Source organism: Drosophila subpulchrella, chromosome 3L (assembly GCF_014743375.2).
Source record: "Drosophila subpulchrella strain 33 F10 #4 breed RU33 chromosome 3L, RU_Dsub_v1.1 Primary Assembly, whole genome shotgun sequence".
NCBI lineage: Eukaryota > Metazoa > Arthropoda > Insecta > Diptera > Drosophilidae > Drosophila > Drosophila subpulchrella.
In genome coordinates this window covers 10,451,998-10,469,159 of record NC_050612.1, presented here as the reverse complement: position 1 = coordinate 10,469,159, position 17,162 = coordinate 10,451,998, and the positions used below count along the sequence as shown (strand labels likewise).

The window sequence follows — 17,162 nt, the reverse complement described above, 5'->3', positions numbered from 1 at the left end:
TATTGAGTTTATTGAGTAGCGCGGCAAATGACAATAAAAGCGGTTACTCATACGCCATGTTGGCCAAGCGGAAAGTTGCTCATGTAATTACGGCCCAGTTTGTTGTTGCGGGTGGTCAGGGAAAAGAGAATTCTTTATGCAAACTTTTAGGTCATGCCACTCGGACATGGATCTGGCCAATGACAAGTTGAACCAGCTGCAGAGTTGTGGGGAAAGTTTGGAGAAATTTAAAGTTTTCCCTGCAGAAGAAAGATGACAGGATAACTTTGTGATGAAGGTACTGTCAGGAAAAGTTTAATTTGATTAACTTGGTACTAATATATTATTAATATTAATACCATAGAGCTTTGAGGAAACTAACAACTTTTAATAAAAATCATCAATATACATTTATGTAGGGTAAATTATAGTATCTGCTTAGTTATTCCAAGTTAGCTACCATTTTAATTTATTTAGCACTCGTTACCATTTCCATTTTGTGCTCAACTCATGCCATTTTTTTCATGCCTTTTCCACTATTGATTTATGTGGGTTTTATGTTTTGGTGCTCTATTCTTTTTTACGACCTTCTAAGCTTCGTTTCGCGTTGACTTAATGACTAGCCAACCAATCACTCCAAGGAAATTCTGTAGTTTATGCTTTGATTATCATATACTAAACTGATAAATACAACTTAAAAATCCTAAATCAGTTTTAAACAATATTTAAAATTTAGAACCTTTCTATAAAGTTTATATTTTACTTCAGTTTCATATCTATTCTCTAAAAATGATTTAGTTTTTTTTATAAATGTTCCCAGTGTACTTTTTAACAACCAATGGTCATTGTGACAGTTTTCTTTTATTTTGACCGCGTTTGCGATTGATTTTAGTTTTAGTTGAGTGCGAGCCTTTACCAACGACGGCTGAGGAAATTTACAAGTCTGAAAAAATAAAAGAAATTCATATACATATGTGTGTACGTACGTGGATAAACTGAATGAAAATCGATTATACGCCACGTTGAACGCGCTGAAATGTAAAGAAAAAATTGTGCCGCGGATTCAATTTAACGCCAGACTTGACTTTATCTTGCGTGTGTGTGTAATCAGAGAAAACGGCGAAATATAGGAGCAAAAAAGGATATCTGTATATAGAGTGCTGGGGGTAGATATCCAAAGGGAAGGAGATATAAGGGCGGATAGAGTGAAGTGCCAATTGAGATGTCCTGTCAGCGCCAAACGATTTCCAGCTCATCAGGACTTTGATTTGGTCCCTGGCTAATAGGCCGACATTATCCTTCGTTTTTCTTTTTATTATTTTTGCTATTACTTTGTTTTTTTTTTTTTGAGGGGGGCCAGGATGTTCCGCAAGCGAAAGCAACAGCAATTGAGATTGAAACATCGTCCCGGCGACAGGAAACGGAAATTGTTGTCCTGCATTTTTAACAGAGGTTGGCTGAAAACTGTTGTTCATTTCCACACTCACACTTGAGCAATGAATTTTTAATATTCCCGGGAAGGAGAACAAAAGGCGCCCGGAATCCTTTATCCTTACCGTTTCGAGGGGTTAAATATGTTGCCAGCTCAACAAAACAACAAAAAAGAAGCCTCGAAGAAAGGATAGCGTGGTGTAATCACTTGTTGAGTGCTTTGTTGGCTCCTTTTGTTCGTCCTGCTAATAGTCCGGCAATTAATTGCGTGTCTGCCTGGAATCCCCGCCTGTGGCCATCATTAATCAGGGGCGAAAATTGATAGGCGCAATGATTTAATAATAAATTATAACCAGGGAAACGTTTTACTTGAAATTTAAGATGTCTTACGGCTTGGAGAGTACATGAATCTTTGAAAGAAAGATGATTTTGAATTGTGGGAAATTAAATACTACTTGTTTTTAAAGGACCGATAGCTTTATCCCATTTTTTAATTACTCATGAATTGTTGAGCTACATGAAAAGTACCCTTAAATTTAAAATTAAGTTTCTTTGTAAACACGTTTAATTATCCTTCTTTGTCTCTGTTGATAAATTTAATTATCTACATTCTTCAAAGAAAACGCTGACGTTCATTTTAATTTGATTTGACGTGCCATTCACTTAGTTCAGTGGCCACAAAACAAAACATTTCAAGAACAAACATTGCGTGGGCAGCTCAAAAGGCCAATGAAGTGGGAATGTCGCTTACACTTAAATTTGTGGGAAATCACTGACAGGAAATATATAACCTGGGGTAAAAAATATATTTTTTAGATGTCTTAGTAAAGACTATAAAAACCTATTATAGGCTGGTACCAAATAAATCAATGTGGTTTTGAAATCTTTTTTAATTTAATTTCAGGTATATTTGTGGAATCCTTTTAGATATTAAAAATTAAATTGAAAAGGAACTTTAGAATCACTAATCAAAGCAAATTAAATGTTTTTATGTTTAGGTCCGTTTTTTCGTCTGCAGATTAAACGAAATTAAGGGTTAAAAATGCTAATTTAAATAGACTTTTAGTTGAACACGGTAACGCAAAAATATTCCTAAGCATTATATTTAAGAATTTGGAATTAACACAATCAGAAACCAAAATAAGTTCGATACTAATAAGTAAAGTTTTTATTTATTCGAGATAACCTTCAGTTAAAATCCCCCCTTTTCGGCTGAGAGCACCTGCTATTCGCATCTTCTCCGAGCTTTTTTGATGGCTCATTTGATATTGTTATTTACCTGAGGGGCCCATGCAAACACTTAACTTTATTTAACCTGAATTATTCCTGCCATTCCTCCGACCACGAATTCTCTTTTATCTCATCACCTTTTTTGCTCTTTTCTTTTTTTACAGGTAAGTTTGACATTGATCCAGTCTGGAAAATCGAAGGATGTACGTATGTTCGTGGGAGGATAAGGTACCTCGGAATAATGCTCCCGAAAAATATGCAATGACTTTTGACATTCCCCCGCGTGTGCGAATGTGAATAAGATATGGATGGGGGTCGGAAAATTCGGAAAAGCGTGGTGCGTGGGTTTTTTCTTTTCCAAGTCGCCGCCTCCTGTGGCTTACCATTATCCGCCCCACGATGCAAATTAGATTTAGATTTTGCCAAATTTCGCTCCTTCTCTTTTTTTATATACACGCATCTAAAAAGTTTGTTCTAAGCTCAAAGAGAAAATAAAAATAGAAGTTTTGAGGTAGGCACCCTGCTGATGACAGATTTTTCCCGCTTTTCCACTGCCTTTCCCCTCCGCAAATATACAGTGGTGTGTCGGCCTGGAAAAACAGTTTCTGTTTGTTCTTTGGGCGACAAAGTCCTAAGAAAACAATGGCAAATTAATGGCAAGTTAAGTGAAAAGTTGATTGCCATTTTTGTTTCCACATTGTGGACATTAAAGGCGGGGAATTATGTGGTTAACTTTAGGGGGCATACGAAAATGTTGAGGTTAATGTGGTTAAAAGTTATTAAGACCATACTTAAATGGTATAATATTATATAATCTGTATTTTTTAACAGGATCAAATACATGTTATGCTTATAAATAATGTAAGCTCATTTTTTCTTCGCCATTAGCCTTCCCCCATATCCCTGTTTTTGTTGATTTATTTGCTACTCATTTTATTTACATTATTTATGATTCACCGCATTATTCCACTGTGGAATGCCTTCTCCTTTAGGCCAATCAAGTGGAAAACAACATTAGCATGAGCATTATTCAACATTTAACCACATTCGCCTTATCTAAATGCATTTATTCAGGATGTTGCACATATTTTTCATTTCGGGCCAATTTCCATATGCATTTTGATGCTCTTTTTTCGCAGGACCACGGTGCACAATTGCGCCTGAAAGGATGCTGCAAACACTTGCACAGTAGCGCACTAGCACACATGCATTATGCAAATGGCGACACTGAAGCTGACGTCTGAATATGAGAAATAGGACTAGAAAGGGAAAGAGAAAGGAAGGGAAAGTGTGGGCAGGAAATGCAGGGATGTGTGCTAAGGTGGCAGCGGGGAAAGTGAATCGGAAGCTCAAAGAAAGTCCCTGCCACTCCTTACACTCCAACGTATTTTCCTTAATTTTTCATAATTTTTAAACTGATTTTAAAATGTTTCATTATATTTTTCAAGCCATCATAAATATTTTGAATTTTTTTCGTACCCTAGACATTTATTGTATTTAGAAATACGATCTAACTTGATAAAACTGCAAGTTACAATGACTTAAAACAATATTACTTTTAAAGGCGCCCAAAAGTATGCTGTGAAAATAAAGATCGTCTTTAATGGGATTAAAAGCAGCATTTAAAATATATTGTTGCATACTTTTAGGCGCCTTAATAAATGATTTGAAAATCTCAGTAATTTCTATGATAGCCTTGTTCCTTAAAATATTTATAATGCTTATACTCTATTTCTTTAACTCCCCTTTGTATTTTTCGTTTAGGACTTATTTTCAAATAGAACAAAGATCAAATCATTTTTTTGAGTGCATTTCACTTAACCCATTGCGTGCTTGGGACAACATAAGGCAACTTAGTTGCCATAATTTGCACATTTTAGCAGCGATGCAAATGCACGCCGACGCATGCCAGCGACAGTTGACCCCCGAACCTGCCCCTTTTCGCACCCCATCCTTTTGGAAAGCCCCACAAAGCTACCCGAAAACCCCCGTTTTGCCACATGAAACATGATATACGACCCAAAGCGAATGTTTTTGATAGCTAACGGAAATTGCCAAGCAAAACCGGCAACAACGACAGCAACAAATTCGTAAATATTTTAAAATACGCCTCTTTTGCTTCCACAAACACTATACACTGCCCAAAAAACTAGCAAACATATGTCACTACAAGTAAAATATAAAAAGTTTTATATTGCAACATTCATAAAGAATTTGCAATATTTATACAACTAGAAACAAAAATTATGATTATTTTAAGAACAACAAAAAATTATTTCTGAAGAGACAAAGTTATGGAAAAATATTAAATATTTTAAATTAGAAATTTTATATTTTCGGAAAGGGAAATAAGTATAAACATTTTTGATAAAATGTTAAATATAACATTTTAATGCTTCTATCTTATTTTCCCTCTGATCCGAACTTTACTTTTTTTAATTAAAAATTAATACAAAATGAAAAACAAATTTATTACTGTTTAAAATTTTTTTGGTCTTTTATTGTGGTCGAAGTTTATTTTCAATTTTTTTTGTGTATTTTTAAGTGTGTTTAACAGTGCAATATTGTTTAACAAGTGCTATTTTTTCGAGTGTGGGGCCTGGCCACTCCCATTTTTTAGCCCCCTTTTAATCTGCAGTTGCTCAAAGCAAATGACAGCAAATAGCTGGCCTTTGGTCTGTGAATCTTTATCTGTTTTATCAGGTTTATTTGTTCATTAGGTCGTCGTCATCGGGAATTATCGTAGTACAGTGTTCACCCGCTTCAACGTCTCAGGTAGAGGGGGCTGCTGTAGGGGCTGTAGGCACCGTAGGCGTAGGGCGTGGCATAGACGCCGCTGGTGTAGGCCGCACTGTACGGAGAGGCGTAGAGTCCGCTGGAGTAGGCGTAGGGCGAGGCGGCCACCAAGGGGGAGGCCGCACTGTAGGCGGTCAGGAATTGCGGCTTGCCACAGGCAACGGCCAACAGGGCGCACAGGCACAGAGCGAACTGGTTGGAAAGTTGGGGAAAAGGGGGATTTGAATAGTCAAGGATAGTAATTGAAGCCTAAGGAGTAATAATGGACCTAGTCTAACAATAAAAGACTTAAAGATCACATAGGACAACAATCTAAATATGAAAAAGCTCAAACAGTTCTACATCACTTATAAAATAGGCTGAAGATATTTCTAATAAAAAAAATTATAATCTTTTTAAGTACTTTATGATGAAAATATCTTATATATTAAAGGAAAATTGTTTTATTTTGTAGCTAATATTGTTTTATTTGCAAATGATTTTAATTGCTAACAAAATATTTGCTAATATATTTTTTTTTGATTGCAAGATATAACTTATTATACTTTACTCGTATTATAAATGTCCTTCATATTATACCATATAATAGGTGAAAATAAATTTTAAATGAAAAAAATCTAGTATCTTTAAAAACCTTGTTAGGAAAATACTTTTATTATCGAAGTAAATTAGTCTTCAGAATAATAATAAATATTGTTTTTTTATCCCAAATGATTTTAATATTTACACAATATTTCCTTTTTTTTTGGCTGGCACTATATATTTTACTATCCTTTATATGCCTTGAGTTAGGATCCCTTAGATACTCACAAACTTGAACATCTTGGATTGATTGTTTTTTGGTTGTATATCCGCTGATTGAACAGAAACTGATATGATAAAACAGTCGCAAAAGCCCTGGCTTTTATAGTAAAACTTAGTTGACTTTTGGCTTTACTATCCGGGTGGGTGGTGGCCCACGAAAAGGGGCGGTGGGCGGTGGGTTAGAGGTCACTCTTGACCGTGGCACGTCTGCTCATTTTCTGTTGTTGTTTTTTTTATATTTTGGCTACTGCTTCTGGCCCGTTTTAATTTGGCTGCTGCTTTTGGCCCAAACGTCTTTATGGCCGCTTTGCGTTGCGTGCATTGCATTTCTAATAGAGCTCCGTTTACCTATGTATGTTTTATTTTCAGGCAGGGGTTTTCACAGATATACAATAACAATGGGTCGAACTGGCGAAAAAAAAACGGAAGCAATCAGAAATTCCCTGAGCAAATGCAATTTGACCTCTGGCAATGTTAATTTGACTTGGCCAGATTGTCAATTATCGTTATGACTGCCAGAGATTCCTAGCCATGTCCGAAATAGAAATAATTCCAAGAGAATTCCAAAGCGAAGGCCCCTCAAACGGGTTGCCTTGGCTACCCTTTGTAAGCCCCATTTTTCTTGGCCCCCTTGCATTCCTATTGTTTAAATGCAGCTGATTGTGCACCGCGAAAAACGAAATGCCTCATAAAAATTCTGAGCTCTGCCAATCTGTTTTTTTTTTAATTTTATTAGGTTGATTTCAGAAAAGTTTAATAGGGAATATAATATTTTATAAAAAGTATATTCGAAATATTCAAAATCTTATACCAATTTAAAATCTATTTTACGTACTTATTACATCTTAGTATATTTTAAAGATATATTTGAAGATACAAACCTCACCTAATTTTTTCCAGTTTAAATGTCTCCTTTATCGTTACGCTTTTCCCACTCTGCAAACATTCAATTTGTCAAGTAAAATTAAAGTAGCTTTTCAGCTGCGCCCCGCCCACTTTCCTACTTTCCCACACTCGCCCACTTTCTTTGCTCTCGCCTATTGTTGAATGTTGTGCATTTTGCATTTTAAATACAATATAAATTAAGTTGGCAGCTTTTGGCATTGAGAACAGTTTTCGGCAAAGCTGCTGAATGAATGAATGGCAGCCCCTTTATCAAGCTTCTCAAGTTAATTTTGCTGAAGGATAAGACGGTTGTGTGAAAATGCGGAAGGGGCTGTGGAAATATAGGAAAGTGGGTTGCAGAAGTTGGGGAAACTGACATTGAAGACGAATTGTTCGCTCGGAACGAAGTGGAATCTTCTGGGGATGGGAAACTTTCCTTGACGTTTGAATAAAACGCTGAACTGCTCGCTGATTTAATCAGTGCATTACTATTTTTCGCGCAACAAAATTGAAGCTAAGCTCTAGCTATCTTACAAAAGGGTTTCGCAACCTTAACTTTAGATGTTTTTGTTTTCAAATCCAGTTTTTAGAAAATACATTCGCCATTTGTATTGGCTAAAATATTGGGATACTTAGAATCTAAAAAAAAAAAAAAAAATTTGGTATAGAAACAAATATACTATTGGTTCCAATCCACCCTATCTTTTATCCCCAGAACCAAAGGATATATGCAAATTTGGTAATCATTTCAAATAACGAATAAACGCTCTTCCAAACAAATAATATTTTTAATGTATTAGGTTATAATAGGTTTTAATTCTAATTCTAACTCCTAATTGCATATGACTAATAAAAAGTATTTGCATATATTTAAATGTATGCACAAAGTACTTAGCTGAATTTTATCAATTTTATTATTTGATTGTGTATTTTATTTATTGTTTTTAAATTGACTTTTTCTTTTGATAGTTTTGAAGTCACCGCAAATTCATGAGACATTTCTCGCATGCGATAAAAATTGTCCACGCAGTGCTTTGCAAACCTCTAGTTCTTCTCAAACTGTTTTTGTTTTGCTCTCTCTCTGAAAACTGTCTCTCCTTGGTTTTTCCTTTCTGTTTTTCATTTGGACCTGCGCTTTTCATTTGCCGGCATTTTTGGAGCAACAACAAAATTCCTGCGCTGAGTTTTCCTCTGTTTTTTTCCTCATTTTCCCCCTTTCCGTTTAATTTTTCCTCTTATTCTCCCCTATCTCTCATATAAAACATTCAAACTAGAGCGAACGATGCTTCCGTTTCCTGATATATATACTCTATAGTATTAACTATACATAAAATCTGTTTGTAAATATCTTCATACGTATATGTACAAATATACATATATGTATATATACTTGTGTAGTTTCAATTTAAAACAGAAATAAGTTAGTTCTGTTTAGTGGTTGTTTTTTTATGCTGTGCACAGTGTAAACTAAATAAAACTTACAAGAAGTATTATACAAATAAATACTAGTGATTTTAATAAGTGACTTAAATATACTGAACTCCAAAATATTTTAAACATTTTTCTTCAAATGGTTCATGTTTTTATGGGGATAATATATTTTACTACAATTTTTTTTTTACGAAAAATCATGCCCAGAAGGAAAATAAAATATTAAGGAAAAATCTTAAGAAATAAATAAATAAATAAATTAAGAAATGGTTTTTCACGAAAAACCACGCTAAGAAGGAAAATAAAATATTAAGAAAAAATCTTAAGTAATAGTTTGTTTATTTCCAACACAATTTTCTTTAAAATTAAACATCCTGAATGTTCATTTCTTTGAATACCCACTGTATGTTGTTTTTGTAGTGGGCCTAAAAATAGGAGACGCCACCACTCGTGAAAATTCTTGAAGAGCAGTTTGGGAAATTCCTTACCGAAAAGTTATATATGGCCAAAAAGAGATTTGCCTCGCGCCATTGTTTATCCACTATTTTTGTTGTTTTGTGTGTGTTTTTTGGGAAAACAAGGTGAAATTGCTTTTGAAGTGCGGTTCTTGTTTTTCTTTAGCATCCACATCCACAGAAAAGTATTTCATTTGCCGATTGCTTCATTGGTCTTGGAGATATTTAAGTTTTTTAAAAGGGGAATTAGTATATTTGGATATTTCTCGGTTGGAATGCAAATTGGTTTTCAATAGTTTTCCCGACATTTCCCAGACTCCTTTGTTCGTCCGTTCTTGTTTTCCATTCAAATTGGCAATTATCATCGGGCGGTGGATTCTGTGGGTGTGAATTGCAAATCAATGGGCTAAACTAATTCAATTCGAGTTCCCATAATTAACTGCGGTGAATGTGAAATGGCCGCAGACCAAGTTAATTTCATTGTAAATATTTACTTGGTTTCTATATGCACATTTGTGTGTATAAACTCGTTTGTTAATTTACACATAATGCACTGAAGTTCGTTTTTAATATAATGTTGGTAAAGTAATTCAAAAATAAGTAACTATTTTTTAGTAAAAAATTTTTGAAGTAACATAAAAAACATTTTTCATAGATTAATAAAATTAAAGACGTACAATATTTGTTAATTTTGTCGTTAAAGATAAGATATAAAATTATTAAAATATTATAAATAATCATTTACATTTCTTTTCATCCCCCGCGAACGCTGAAAAAATATTTATTTATTTCATTGTATTGCAAAACTATTCACAAAAAAACTGAGACTTATGGCTTTAAAAATAACCAAAGATTTAGTACAAAAATGTTTGGCGCCAAATTTTTGAATTCCTAACCACACTCTTTTCTCACGCTCTTTCTACGAATATGATTTTTACTCTTAAGATTTTCCATTTTTTTGCTGTTAAAAAACTAGCTATATTCAAAAATGAAACATATCGACATACTAAATACAGAACCTAACTAAATATTGTATGCGAAATCCAATTTTAACTCTCATTTATAGTACAATTTCTTTAAAAATATATAATTTTTGTTATCTCTGTTATTAAACGTAAAGTATTAACATTTCCGTTACAAAAAATTTAAATTTAAAAGAGCAAAAACTGTTCAAGAGAGAAACAAAGAGAGCGGCGCGGTGTGACCGCAGAACGTCACCACGAAAAATACATCAAAAAGCGATTATAAAAATCCGAACCATATAAACAAATAAAAAACAAAAATTAAGTAAGTGAAAGCACTTAGGTGACTCTTACGTCGAATTTAGAATTCGCCATAGTGGAAAACCTTATTATTGAATTCGCCGCCATAAAAAAGAGAGCGCTGTGGCTTTTTTCACTTACGTTGGCTTACGTTTTACGTTGCCCAAAAATGTTGGTGTGACCGCACCACGGCCTACGAAAAATACTAGCCAAGAGCAAATACAAAAATGAGGTATAATCACCCCCATCAAAATTGGCCACACAACATAAACAAAAAATTTTTTTCGAGCGCAGACGAAATCGCGGATAAATTGTAATTTAGTTGTTCGAAAATTCGACGCCGTGGGCAAACGGTCTTCGGTAGCTTTGTTAAATTTTATTAACTAAATTCGACTTTAGTTTATTTTAACGGTGAAAAGCAAAAGATAATCTTTCTTTTTTCGCCGCCTTTATCGTTGTTTTTGTTGTTTTTTTCGGCGCGTCGCTTGTCGTTTCTGTATGTGTGCGTGCTTGTACGTGTGAGTACGTGCCTCAGTGTGCGTGTGTCAGTTTGATTTGAATAAATTATTAGTAAATAGCTAAAAATAAAAGAAAAGTAAGGAAAAACGCAAGTAAAGGCAAAAAAAATATAGTATATTAAATAATCAACAAGTGTAAGTGCAAACTAAAGAGAAAGAAAAACAAAAAAGCAAAGTAAACAAAACGAAAAGAAAAGAAAAAGCAAAAAAGAAAATGAAAATTGATCTAACACTTTGAGATCCCAATATTGAATACAAATGGGTATTAAAAATCGAAGATCGAGACAAAGTGCAAAAGGCAACAAAAACTACGAAAGCGCCCAAAAGGAAAATCCGGTTTTACAACTTCTCTCTTCACACACAAAACACACGCACACCACCAACCAATCGAATTCTCTCTGAGAAACTTAAACTAAAATTCCTTTGGTTATTTAAATGGATTTTCTATGGGAATTTCACCACGCGATATGCAGCTAAAAAAAATAAATAAAAAAAAAATATATAAATATTGTGAATGAAAAATCAGCTGCGACAGGTGTTACAAAACAAAAAACACAAAGTGCAAAGAAAAAATATTTTTATGGGAATTTTATCACAGTGGAGGCTCCATAAGAAAAAATGTATCCGGAGATTTAAAAAAAATGGTTTCTATATCAAAACTAACCAAATAAAACTAAAAAGTGCTTAAAACTCGAAGAAAAATGTTCAAACTACTTTAAAAAAATGAAAACTTTTTTAAAACATTACACTAATTATTTGGAAAACGAATTAATTTTTGATAGTGGTTAATCTAACTATTATATTCCCCATAAATAGACCCCTAGATTTTCAGATCATTTAAAATGTTATATAGTGCTCTTAATACGATTTAATATTTTTCATTAAAATATTTAATTAAACATTTTTTTACTGTATCGCTAATAATTTGAAAACCCTCCAGAAATGCCTCGTAAAAAAGTGAAATCAATAACACAAAAGAATGTTAAAAAAAAATCTGAATGAGGGGCCATAAAAATAGCATAAACAGAAAATAACAATAAACCGGGCAAAAAATAAACAGTTAGCCATCGCACACTCTCTTTTTTCTTTCAACCATTTGAGTAAACAAAAAGTGCCTTACAATAATTTCTGGCAGCTGCTTTTTGTTTATATGCAGAAATATGTTAAAAATGCATAAATAAATTAATTTTCCGCAGCACGCTTGTTCGCTAAATGGAATTTACACATGAAAACTGGAAAAATGTGAAAAAATATGGCGCTATCGTGTGTTATCTTATCCGTAACACGATTTTAATGATGGTGCAATTGAAAAAATAACAGAGAAATGTGCTACAATTGCTTCCTTATCAAAAATTGGTATTACCTGCCCGGAAAGAGATGGTAATAGAAGGGCAGAAAGAGACGGGTAGAGGGGGTTAGGAAATTACATATTTCATTATTTCCTTGGATGATTTTTCCAACCAAGTATTTTCATCTACTTACAATGTTGTCTAGACAGATTCCTTTGCTTTTCCTCTTTTTTCCCACCCATTTTATGTGTATAGGAAAAGTCTGGTAGTGGTGTGTATACTGCGGGATTTTGGCACCCTCTCCTAGGCTTTTCTTCTTCTGCCGCCTTTACTACTTTTTGTTGTGCTCCAGACTTCAGTTTACTCCACTTTGCTCGGACTTTCGACCCCCCCACTCATATATATAGTGCCACCCCCTTTTTCTGGAACAGCATCCAGCAACCCCCAAAAAACGCATTCTCTTGCTTCCCTTTTATTGCCTTTCCTTGTTGTTTTCAAACAGTGGAGCTTCTTTAATTGAATTTAAATTTGTGGGGTAAAAAAAACTATCATTAGTTTATATACGAAACTAGATCCCATGAAATGATTGAAGAATTTAAGGAAAATTTTGATAGGTTTGCAGTAGAAAAGATGATAATGATAGGTTATTTTGCAGTCGATTTGTTTTGATCCTTGCATCAGCTGTTCCCTCCAAAACGAGCAGTGTGACCATGCTTATCAACTAAAACTACAAAATTCGGTATTTTATTTGAAAAATGATTTGATTTTTGTACTTACAGAAAAGTTCCTTTGAAGGGATATACACTGTAGTTGCTTTAAATTTTTTGTTCGCCTTTGTGGGCGCCGTTTGCGCGCAAATTTAAATTTATGCGAACGCACTAACTGCCGGCAACGGCAACTTCTCCCCCCTCTCTTTCTCACTCCTATATACCCATCTCTTTCCCATCTCCGGGGAGTAGAAGTTTTACCAAAACAGCAAAAACAACTGAGGATGACGACTCTTGCCCACCGTTTTGTTTTTGTATTTGTCCATTGGTTTTTGCTGTCTGCCGGTGTTTTGCTTTTGTTGTTGCCATTGTCGTTGTTGCAACGACAGAAAGAGAAGGAGATGGGCTGAGGGGCGCAGAAAGAGATAGCGAGTTCCCAGTGAATTGTGAATTGTGTTCCATTAGCAGCAACCCCGAACACTTGTACTTATGGATTGTGCTGCATGGGCACAGTGGGATGGTTTTTAATTCGGGTAAAAAACGGCGATCTACAATTTTTAATAAAATATGAGAAAATAGAAGTTGAATTTATAGGATAATATGATTTTCCATACTTACCTATTTTTTAAAACACATTTGTTAGCTACAGCCTAGAAAAATAAGTTTTTTCGATGGTTATTGATTGGGAAGATGGTCACACTGCGCCTGAAATCAGCTGTTTAAATTATTTGACCAAAATACTTATAATATCTTTCGATTGTAATGCAGAATACCTTATAATTAGATTAGTTTCTTAGCATTCAAAAGTCATTTTCCTTATTCAGAGTAATTCCATCACAGGCTTTTGTAAACCAAATGGTTAATCCACCCCTAATTGCCCACTGTGCAGCCCACTGTGCGACAGCTGGTCAAAAGAGTTGATTGTTGTTGGTTTTGCCATTGCTGCTGTTTCGATTTTTGTTGCCTTTTCTGTTTGTTGCTGCCTCCGTTTTTCCTCTACCTCTGCCCCTTTTCCTCTTTTCCTGTAATTTTCCTTATGGAGTTTGGCAAATTTGTTGTATAAAGTCGCGTGTGCTGGAAGTTGTTATTAGTTTACTTTTGTTTTTTTTTTAACGTTGTTGCTTTTACATAAGCAATATTTTCAGTTGAAAAAAGAAGTTCTGCTTCCATCGTTTTTATCTGAATTTTTTCTGGCTTTTTTGCCTGCTCTTAATTGGATTTGATTGCTTTTGGCTGGCAGCGCCTCTCAAATGAAAAACGAAAAATCCATGAATCTCGGAGGTTTTTTTTTCGTTCTGCTGATGTAGCTGCCGCAAATCGCATTAGTTTTTGTTACTATCTTGTTCCCAACGCTTTCCTTTCTTGTCTCACATTTATTTGGATTTTTTTTGCTGCCCATTGTTTGGTTTTTACAGGCGGAATTCCCTAAACCGGATATTCCCATCACTTGAACTACATTTAGTACTGGAAACTATTGTAGATTTTAGCACCATTGGGTTTTTTTTGTAAGGAATAACTTTCTGTACATTTTACCAAACGTAAAACTAATCTTTGTTGGCCTGTTTAAGATACTAAGTTTTGAAAGAATTCTTTTTTTTAATTTTTTATAAGAAATTTTAATGAAAATATATATTAAATTAGTCTTAAAGGGGTCTTGTATTTTTAATAGTTTAACAAAATATGCGCTTTTCGTATGTTTGCTTTGTAGACTTTGGACTTTATTGGGTTTATTTTTTTGCAAAGCCCGAGTTGCCCCAAAAAATAAAAGTCGGGCCTCCCTCTCAGTCTTTCCATCTCTGTCTAACGCCCACTGCTGCCGTCTCTTTCCCATGAGAATAAAATCGCTAAACTACTGAACTGTAAATGAGGTTCAATGAACTTGCCACAAGGCGAGTGAGACAGAGATGGCGACTGCAAAGAGGGGGATAGCCACTCTTTGTTGCAGCTTTTTTCCTCATATATTTTTTTTAATATGCGCCTGCTGACGTTGCAAGTTGCCCGCGTCGTTCCACATGTGCAATGTGCAATATGCAATATGTGGCACCCTACCCAACATCCCCTTGAGCCCCCCTTTTTCGCCGCCCCTGCCCTCGACGCATTTGCTAATTTAATCGGCTCTCTTTCTTTTGGCGCCGTCTCTTTCGCACCCTGTTTCAATGGACGTTCATTAAAACAAATGTTGTCGACATAAAAAAAATGTTTTATAAAGTAATTGTTACTGGGGCGATATAATAAATACACTTAGATTGGATTTTTTTTTGATTTTGGAACATTCATTTATTTTTGCGTATAGTGCTGTAATATATTTAGTTAATAAAGTTAACGAATTTGTTATTATTATTTACAAAATGTTGTTCTACAAATGGCTAAATATTTTTAAATACACATTTATTTCTTAAAATTAAAGCTATTTGTTTTTAGTTTCTCAATATTTTTGTGTAATGTTCTACAAATGGCTAAATATTGTTAAATACACATTTTTTTCTTCAAATTAAAGCTATTTGTTTTTAGTTTCTCAATATTTTTGTGTAACTTTTTTTATCGCCTTTAGCAACAAATGTTCCACATTTATAGACCCTTTCCCCCGTTTCCCTCTGCACTTCCTGAGCTCTCTTCAATTCTCGCCTGGCCGCCTTTTTAATGTGAGTCGCGCGCCAAATCCACAAAACTGAATAAAAAAATAAAAAGTTAACTAACTGCCGACTCAAAACAGAATCGAAGCTAACGAGCCAAAAGTCAGTGCACTGGAACAGCAACTCAAACAACCACAAAACATCGGACAGCAGACCACAAAAGCCTAGTTACTGTTACTCTTAGCCAAGATTTCGCCCAGCGCTGTTCTGGTTACCAATTCTCTACTTTTTTTATCGACTTTTGTGGGCCAGCAAACCAAGCAAGAAATTAAAAAAAATATAGATGGAAAACCTTTATAATGAGCGGTCGGACAAAGTAGGCTTAAAAGCCATTTAAACTAAAAATATTTATTTAAAGAAATACTACCAAGTCCGGTGGTAATTATTAATGTAAAAGATTATATATTTCATATTTAAATTGACCATTAGTAAAGATTAGGTATACATTAGGTTAAACGTGTTCAAAATTCAAATGGAAAATAAATCTTTATAGCTAATGTTTCGAACAATTTCCTAAAATATCCTTAAATATTTTATAAGGTATGTTGGCACTCAAAAATCAAGAAAAAGCGAAAACAAGTTCAACAAAAAGCAGAACCAGTCGATTTAAGGGAAGAACGCACGTTGAATATTAATTCACCGCAGTTATAATCTTTTGCTCTGGGCTCCCTTTTATATTCCTATGTACGCGTATTCCTCTGGAATCCCTTTATATCTTCAAGTTCCAGCTGTCGTGCAAGGTTGGTTTATTATTTTTTCTTCGATTTCTCGACGGTTCCCTTTTTTTGTGTATCCTGTCATCATCATCATCTCGCCGTAATTCCGCTTACCTGTGCACTTTGCGTGTCTCCTGTTTCCCCTTTTCTCCCTTTTTCCTGCTATATCTTTTGTCTGAACCTTTCCACAGAACGAAGTTTTCTACCTGCGTTCCCAATACGCATTCTAATAAGATTTTCTCCAACTCGAGCTGACTCAACTCGTTGCCCTTTGACCTTCCCAAGAGTTTTTCGAATGCCGGGGAAATGTGGGGAGACTAGATTTTAAATTCTGTGGGTAAAACTTTTTGGCTTTCCATTTGAGTTTGGGTTTCAGTTTGTCTAGTCTGCAAAAGGGATTTGTTTTACCAGCGGGACTTAAATGCATTTTCACACTATGTTCTGCTGCGTGGTTTTGGTTCTTTTTCGGTGGATTCCCTAAATAGGATTTATTTTGCTACTTTTTCACAAAGCATATAGATAAGTAAGGTGTTTCTTAGGAGAGTCAAATATAATAGGGGATTATCTCTTTTTCATTCATGTTAATACCTGAAGTCCTTGGTAATTTTGGGGTATTATTTTTATTTAAGTTTTTTTTAATTGGGCAATAATTTATTTACTTTTCCAGATAATTTTGAATTGCAAATTTAAAACGTAAAATATTTTTATTGTTTAGTAAATCTTTAAAATAAATAAAAAAATGGAAAATGTTAAAATAAGCTCAGTATGAAAGCAATATTTGTTTTCTTCACATTTGGCTTCTCATATTGCTAATAAAACTTGAATAATTTCTAAGGCTTTTCTACAAAATGTTTTGTACACCCTTTACACGTTTTTAAATACTTTCCTGGAACATTTTGCATTATCGCCTCAATTTAACCCCTTTCGCTTATCTTAAAGAGCTGGAAATTGGCTCGGAACGCAGCCGCCCCTCGTGTGTTTAGCCCCTTTTCCTTAACCCTCTTGGCTTGGTTACACTCGATTTCC

General features: G+C 34.5%; 2 protein-coding genes across 13 annotated transcripts in view; one reads left to right on the top strand and one right to left on the bottom strand.

Moving 5' to 3' along the window:
* Positions 1–17,162, top strand: part of LOC119554433 (protein nutcracker-like) — a 108,349-nt gene that overhangs the window by 13,630 nt on the left and 77,557 nt on the right. Inside the window, exon 1 of one of the 12 annotated variants that reach the window (XM_037865341.1) lies at positions 917–1,431. The exons of 5 other annotated variants lie outside the window; for them this stretch is intronic. In XM_037865341.1, coding sequence (XP_037721269.1) covers positions 1,341–1,431 — 91 coding nt within the window. In that variant the 5' untranslated portion in view covers positions 917–1,340. Of the gene's footprint in view, positions 1–916; positions 1,432–10,549; positions 10,927–17,162 lie in introns of those variants that run through there. 6 more of the 12 variants (XM_037865342.1, XM_037865333.1, XM_037865330.1 and 3 more) reach the window with 6 other exon arrangements.
* LOC119554436 lies at positions 5,404–6,294 on the bottom strand. Its single transcript, XM_037865347.1, has 2 exons — positions 6,247–6,294; positions 5,404–5,628 (listed from the first exon to the last, which is right to left on the bottom strand). The coding sequence occupies exons 1-2, from the start codon at positions 6,256–6,258 to the stop codon at positions 5,404–5,406; spliced, it is 237 nt and encodes a 78-aa protein (XP_037721275.1). The 5' UTR covers positions 6,259–6,294.